The following is an 8,292-nucleotide window of genomic DNA, read 5'->3' as shown; positions in this document are numbered from 1 at the left end:
TTATAGCACGTCCATTTGACATTCATGGACTGAGATAGCCTTAAGGAATGCCCATTCACACCAGATGAAAAAAGGTTTTGGACCATAAAACTGGTTAGACTAAGCTCTTTTCATTTCATGAAAATAAATTATTCAAGAAAATATTTTTATAGAAATAATCCCATATATCACTTACAAAAATAGATAAGTACCATTGATGCATTACTTTTTCTTGGAGACTGAAAAGGATGAACTGTATCATAATTTGGTGCTTGAGTATGTGTCGGATACCATGGATCGTCTCATTAAGCACGGTAACAAGTTAAACCAACGGATGCCCATAGCAATTGTGAAGCTTTACATGTCAGGTAGTGAACCTAATTTCTTCTTTTAGTTTTATTTACAAATCCCTAGGAGAATGTTTCTTCCCTTTGCAAGTGCCTGAAGTGAATTGAGCTTCCCCTTCCTTCTGCTACTGCTACATGTTAATGAAGAATATACATCAGCCTATCCGTAGGCTTATTAGATGACTATTCTAAGATAATATCTCAATCAAGGAGCAATTTACTTGCAATCTTGAGAGATACGGATAATCAACATGAATATTCTACTTATGCTAATCTTAATCCTCATATTAATTATAAAGTATCTCAAACCCGCTAGATTGAGGTCTAAGCACATTCCTTTTACCGGACAGAGCTTAAAGCTCAGTTTCCAACGGGCTCTCGGTTTCCAAAGAGGCCTCAGTTTTTGAGGAGGCGGACAAGTAGGAGGGTAGCAAAATATTTTTTTTTTACTCTTTGAATTTCAATAATGATTTTTTTTAGGAGTGGAGACAGGATGAGGATGAAGAAGAAGAACAAGGTACTGGAGGACGTGGATATTTGTAGCTATGTAATTTGTAATTTGCGGCCATTTTATTTTGCAAAACCATTTCATAGCAGAATGAAACCATTTCAAGACCTAAAATGGAGCACAATACAGGTGAATTAACTACAATGAATGGAAGAATTCGATTTTTTGAATCGGTCCCTTACTTGAAGATTTAGAACCGAATTTCTTTACCATTTATCATACTTGCCTCGAGCATGAAAGAAAATCTTTTCTATACTTTAGCATCAACATCTATATGCGGTCTTACACATACACATCCATTTACATAATGCAAATATTCGGGTGTGAATGTGGTTGTGCCTATGTATATATTTGGTGTGTATAAATGTATCTATTGAGATACATTTACACAAACGTTACGCTTGGATTTATGTGGGTGTCCACTTGGGGTGCGCCGAGCTACGCGCCAAGTGCACTTAGGTTTCTCTACGAACCATGGTCTAGGAAGTACAGACATTCTTTGTAGGCCTTTCTGTTGCTGCCGGACACCGACACCTGTCCAACACTTGACCGACATGTGGTCAGCAATTGTCAGACATCCGACACGTGATCGGCGCTTCGGATATGCTAGCGGCATGCAAGTCTAAAATCCCGACATGCCATTCCGACATGCTCGGTGACAATTTTAAATATTTTCAATAAATTAGGGGTCTAAATGTAAATTTACTATTTCCGGATTTGAGTCAAATTAATTTGATTGACATAATCATAATGATAATTTGTTGTGTACATAAAAATATTCATTAATGTACAACGTGTCGAAATTCTCTATTTTTTTAGAAATAACATATCGGCGTGTCATGCCGTGTCGTGTCGCATGTCACGTACCGGTGTCGGTACTACTTAGTCCGTGGCTCTAGTAACTAGATAAAAAATAATAATTTGGAAGAGAGAAAATATGGAATTTGTGTACATTTCAATGTACATTATTATTCTACTTGTGCTAATCTTAATTCTCATATTAATTATAAAAATATCTCAAACCCTCTAGGTTGAGGTTTAAGCTATGTCATTTTACCGGATTGGGCTTAAACCGCAATTTCCAATGAGCTCTCGGTTTCCAAAGAGGCCTCGGTTTCGACGACGTCGCCAACCAAACGGCGACCAGCTAGGCGGTTATTAATATTTTCATAGTTTAATTCTTTACATTTAGTTAAATGACTTTTTTAGGAATAGACACGGGATGAGGATGAAGATGAAGAAGAAGGTGCTGGGGATCGTGGATATTTGCAGCCATGTAAATTGTAATTTGTAATTTGCAACCATTGAATGATGCAGGGCCATTTCATAGTAGAATGGAATCATGTCAAGACCTTAATTGTAGCGTCCTAGTTCTGCTACTTTAAGGAATGCTTGCTAACCTCTCTTATCTCATTAATCTTTCATTACTTAGAGTACAATGGCACATGTAGAAACTTTAAATAGAAAATCAGGCAATTCAGTCTTAAACCTTTTGTATTGGTGCCATTTAAGTTCTAAACCTTTTATTAGTACCAATTCAGTCATAAACCTTTTATAATAGTGCCAATTTAATTCTAAAAATTTTATATTTATGCTAATTGAGTCAATTCGGCCAATTTTGATTGGAAATCACTAGTATGGACGTCAATTATTCTACGTGGCACGGTTGGCGCTAAAGTGGATATTTTTTAAATATTTTTTTGATATTTTAAATAATTTTTAAAAATAATTTTGAAAAAACCAAAAAAATTCTTAAAAAATTATTTAAAATACTAAAAAAATATTAAAAAATATCCAAGTTAGTGTTAGCCGTTCCATGTAGGACAATCGATGTCCTTATCAGCGATTTTCTATCAAAATTGATCGGATTAACTCAATTGATATAAACACAAAAGATTTAGGACTGAATTTGCAACAATATAGAAGATTTATGACTAAATTAACACCAATAAAATGTTTAGGACTTAATTGGTACCATTGCAAAAGGTTTAGGACTGAATTGGCACTAATGCAATTAGTTTAGGACTTTTTTGACACTTCTCCCTTAGAGAAGGCGCAAACTCTTCCATTGATAAAAGGAAAAATAAAGGATGTAGGTTAGTGAGATTGCACTTCGACTTAGAGTGCATATAATGTGTAAATAAAAATTTGAGCAACTACATTCTTTCAAAGATGGGATTTTCAACCGCATACACTCGCATTTTGGGAAAAGTACCAAAAAAGTCCTCAACCTATTGTTAAATCTTTCAATTGGAACAATTTAGTTCTAAACTTTTTTGCATTGATACCAATTCAACCATCTGACTAAATTTGGCCGAAAATCAGTAACATGGACACCGATCGCCTAATGTGGCATGTCCGGTACCGACGTGGATACTTTTAATGATATTTAATTTTAAAAAATATTTTTTAATTATTTTTTCCTTTTTTTATCCTTGCCGACCAAAGCCAAAGTGCAAAAAAAAAAGTAATTAAAAATAAATTTTTAGAGAAATTTTATTGTAATGTCTACCTCAGCGCTGGTCACGCAACGTCACGTATGCTCACCCCTAAATATAAATTCAATTGATATATTAAATCTGTGTATGTATATTATATTGAAATAAAAATGTTGCTCGAGGCTTCCTCAGGCGCGTTCGCTGTCTCCATGTCATCGATTTAATTTGATTTTTCTTTGCAATTGTAATATGGAAAAATTAAAACAATCTTTCTTGCATTAAAACAAATAATCAGTTGTTTTTGGGTGACAAACGAAGGAAATATTTAAAACAGAAAAGGGGCTAAAATAGGCCCAAGCACGTGACAGCCAGGGGGAGGCACGCAGGCCGGCTTGGCCCGGGCCACGCCCAGCCTGACATACGCCGCTCATGGGCTGTGCCTGGGTTGCTCAGGCTGGCCCATTAGCCAAGCCTACTAAAGCCCAAGTGAAATTGCAGGTCAGAGGACCAAGAAGATGGCAATGATCAGTCGAAAACGATGTTGCAGCAAACAATGTTCGTCACCGGCAAATCAACCAACTCCATGACCATGTGTTGTACTTTCCGAAGTCAGACACGAGTTAGACTATGGTTGGAAGAAATTTCATTGCTGGGAAATCTTGTCGTGTTTTCTATTGTTCTTCTCGGACTCGGAAAGCTCGAAAGAAGATCAAGTACCTTATTACAGATGGCTATACATAATGCCATGGAAATGAGATATCTATGCAGAAACAAAGACAACACCATGTTCGAATTCCATGAACTGCTCTTCACCTTATTTTCTTGTCAAGGAAGTGACAACTTGATCTTGTTGAGCTCAACCACGACAGCTCCCATGTCCATTCTTTCCTCAGGCAAGTCCTTTGAACATTCCAGTCCCAACTCTAGGATCGATAAGACTATGCTCTCAAGTTCCAAAAGCGTCAGATCTTCATGTTCCGTGCTAAGGAGTTCGCGATCCGCGATGTCAAGCACTCTGCCTGGAATTGCTGCACCTACCCATCGCCTCAAGCTCATATCCGCATCGAACATTTCATCGGTTGGCTTCTTCTTAGTAATCACTTCCAACAGCAATATTCCAAAGCTGTAAACATCTCCTTTTGTCGAGACTTTTCCTTCCGGACCATACTCTGTAAGCATCATGGAGTTTGAAATAAGAAGATCGGCAATTGATATTTTTCTTTTCGGGACATAAGTAATAAGATCGAAAGACATACGATTGTTAATATATTTCTTTCATATTATGCCATTATATCGGCAATCGCAGGCTTGAATTAGTTAAAATTCGACAAATGTACCTGGAGCAAGGTAACCAATCGTGCCGAGAGTTCGGGTCCGTGTTTCAAGCTTGTTCTCAGCCAAAATCTTCGCGATTCCAAAGTCGCAAACTTGGGCGACCAGGTCCTCGTTTAGAAGAACATTGCTAGGCTTTAGATCACAGTGCACAATGGGTTCCGGTTGGCCATGGTGGAGATATTCGATCCCCACTGCGACGTCGACCATTATCTTCACTCGCTGATGGAGACCCAAGTTATAGTTGTTGGAGTAAAGCCACCTCTCCAAGCTCCCGTGGGGCACATATTGCAGCACCGCAGCTCTCGAATCGGGGTTCGTGCAGGTGCCGATCACCTTGGCGAGATTCCGGTGCCTAACCTTGCGAAAGACCTCACATTCCGCGTCGAAACTTTTCACAGCGCCTTCGATATGGAGATTCAGTACTTTGACCGCGATGTCTATCCCATTGGCCGTAGTCCCTTTGTATACAGAGCTAAAGCTTCCCGCTCCGAGCAAATTGCTTTCACCGAAGTTGTTAGTAGCAGAGCAAAGCTCCCGATATGATATCATCGGGTGGTCAATTCGGGGTGCATTTTCCACGGAAACCGGAACTTCTTTCATAGTGTTCAGACGCTTTCTAAGCAAGCAAATAACAAGGACTAATAGTATAGCTGACACAATTGGCACCATGAAGTGCTTGATTCCCGATGAAGGAGAGAGCCGAAAATTTTCTAAACGGTCCACCGTTAGGAATCTCTCCCGATAGATTATTAAAGGACACATTCAAGTTTTGCAGAAATTTTAGTCCTTCCATGGACTCAGGTATCGTGCCGGATAACTCATTGTAGGAGAGATCGAGGAAATCCAATCCTTTAAGGTCGCCAATTGATTGCGGTATTGATCCTCGAAACGAGTTCCTTGACAAGTTGAGAGAGGCGAGGCTCTTCAACTCCTGGATGGAATTCGGTATGGCGCCAGTAAGCTGGTTCCAAGAAAGATCGATGCTCTCTATAGCTGTCATTTTTCCCATTTCAAGTGGTAGTCCTCCATTGAAAGAATTGACTGACAGATTGAGGAAGATAAGTTCTTGAAGGCTCCAAAGGCTAACCGGTATAACCGATGTCATGTTATTCGAACTTACGAGAAACTTTTGAAGGCTGCTCAGGTTTCCAATGCAATTTGGAACGGATCCCGATATCCTATTCTGCCGGAGCATTAACTCTCCTAAACTTGTCAAGTTGCATATCTCATCGAGGATCGGTCCTTCAAGACGGTTGTTATCAAGATACAGCCTCTGCAAGCGTTCTAGTCCTCCGATTGACGATGGGAGGTTGCCATCCAGATCGTTATCGCTCAAGTCTAGGTAAGTCAAGCTCTTCAAGAAACCCATTTCCTTGGGAATGCAACCTCTTATTTGACAATTGGGAGCGAACATAATACGTAGGGAACTGGAGAAGTTTTTGATAGATGCTGGTATGGAGCCACCAAGCGGGTTTCCTGCCAGAGCCAATGTTTGCAGCGATTGGCAATTAGATAAAGCAGAGAGAAAACCGAGCTCCGCACCATAAGTCTCTCCTGTTAGCTGATTTGACTCAACCGAGAAGACTCTGAGATTCTTCAAGTTGCCCAAGCTCAAGGGTAGTGGACCGCTGAGTTGATTGAACCCGGCATCGAAAAGGATTAGGTTCGAAAGATTCGAGAAAGACTGCGGTATGTTGCCACCAAAGCTATTATTGTCTAGATAGAGTTCTTCCAAATTCGGAAGGCGATCACTATCTGAGGGAAGGCTTCCAGAGAGTGAATTGTACGTCAAACCAAGCACTTGGAGCGAAGAGATATTAAAAACCTCTCGAGGAACTTCGCCTGTTAGCATACTAAACTGAAGGTTCATTACTTTCAGATTGACCAAATTGCCTATCTCCCGCGGAATGTCACCTCCGATGTGGGTACGACCTAAGGTCAAGATATGCAAGCTTGACATGTTACCGATGGTTCGAGGAATTGTGCCGGTCAAGTTGTTAGTGCCGAGATAGAGCTCCTGCAGCTTTTGCAAGCTGTCTATGTCACGAGGAACGCTTCCCTGGAAACGATTCAATGACAACGCTAACACGAGAAGCTCTTTGCATTGGGTGAGCGTCTCTGGTAGCAGGCCGCTGAATTTGTTATCAGACAGCAAAAGCCTCTGAATGTTAGGCCAGCGGATGCAAAGATCGGAGGGAAGACTTCCCGAGAGATCATTAGACATGAAGTCGACAATAGTGAGCGATCTATTGAAAAGTGTCGGAGGAATCGAACCTGTGAGATTAGCCTTGGCCAGACCAATGCCCTGCAATGTGGATATGTTGCCCAGGAAGCTCGGAATTTGACCCCGTAAGGGGTTGAGGCTAAGAATCAGTTCTTGCAACTTAGGGAAGGCGCCGAATTCTCTCGGTATGCCACCCGTTAGCCTGTTATCCACAACTGACATCACTTCGAGATTTCGGCACTGGGCTAAGTTAGGAGGAATGTTTCCTTCGAACTGGTTTGATTGGAGTATGAGTTCTTTCAGGTGGCGTAAACGACTGATTTCCGTCGGAATCGTGCCGTAGAAACTGTTGTTGCGAAGATCAAGAGAAACCATGAAAGATAGATTGCCTAGGTAAGGAGACAGTCTTCCCTGGAGACCCATGCCACGGAGGTCTAAAGCCGTGACTCTCTGCCTGCGCTTGCTGCAGACGACCCCGATCCATTCGCAGAAATTTGCTTCGGCAGTCCAATTGCCGCGTTTGATCGTGTTCGTCAGGTCGACTTCGATCGCTGATTTGAAGTGGAGGAGAGCATCTTGATCAGTGAAGTTGCTGGAACAAATGGCGGGCTGAGACATCAATAGGAAAGCTAACAGAAGATCAAGAAATGCTAAAAACATGAACTTCTCCATGATGAACAGAGTCACTCTTGATTGCATCAATAGACTCTTCGCTAGCTAGGATCTGTTCTTAATATTCAATACCAAAGCGAAATTCCTCGTCGGGTACGTTCCGACCCGCACGAAATAGTGGCTCTTTGGAAAAACAGTAGGTTGCTTTTCATTGTGAGGGACATGACAAACGACATGATCCACTAATCAGAAATATTATCGGCTGAAATTTTGTTTTGAGCGTCAAAGTTACTCATGCGATAATGCCAACTCATTTTCTTTTTAATAGTTAAAAGAATACTATTCACAATAACTCCCATATTAACCCAAACCATAATCATGTGTTGAGACCATCAGTCATTGAGGGGAGGTTGGAGAACCCGTCTTGCACGTCTGACTCAGTAATTGGCCTGTTCTTTACCTTTGCCCGTACACAATTATTTTGAACAATGTGAGGGCACAAGCGACACGAATGTGAAAAGGCTTTGTCATAACTTTCGCGATAATCCCGCAAGAGCGACCCGTGGGAAGTTGACTGACTGGAAGTGTCTATTGCCAAAAGAGATAATGATACTAGTAGTCTGTCAAATTTAATCTTTGCGTCATGTCGTATTTGAACTTTCAGTCAGTCCAATTAAATCACTTTCGAATGATGTGAAATGTCGTCTTGCAATTTTCAATTGATTTATTTACATCCCCAATTTATTTGATCTTTTATTGTCGTCCTTTCGTTAATTGATATAAGTGAATTATGTCATGGACCCCGATTTGATAAAGCTGACGTTTTGATGGAAAAAATCATAGTGAAAA

General features: G+C 40.5%; 1 protein-coding gene across 1 annotated transcript; it reads right to left on the bottom strand.

The window, feature by feature from the left end:
* Positions 1 to 4,078: 4,078 nt before the first annotated feature.
* Positions 4,079 to 7,503, bottom strand: LOC125314660 (receptor kinase-like protein Xa21). Its single transcript, XM_048277515.1, has 3 exons — positions 5,366 to 7,503; positions 4,610 to 5,223; positions 4,079 to 4,441 (listed from the first exon to the last, which is right to left on the bottom strand). The coding sequence occupies exons 1-3, from the start codon at positions 7,501 to 7,503 to the stop codon at positions 4,098 to 4,100; spliced, it is 3,096 nt and encodes a 1,031-aa protein (XP_048133472.1). The 3' UTR covers positions 4,079 to 4,097.
* Between the last annotated feature and the right edge of the window lie 789 nt (positions 7,504 to 8,292).

This window comes from Rhodamnia argentea, chromosome 4 (genome assembly GCF_020921035.1).
Source record: "Rhodamnia argentea isolate NSW1041297 chromosome 4, ASM2092103v1, whole genome shotgun sequence".
Taxonomy (NCBI): Eukaryota; Viridiplantae; Streptophyta; class Magnoliopsida; order Myrtales; family Myrtaceae; genus Rhodamnia; species Rhodamnia argentea.
The sequence above is the reverse complement of the archived record's forward strand: the minus strand, read 5'-3'. Positions and strand labels throughout refer to the sequence as shown.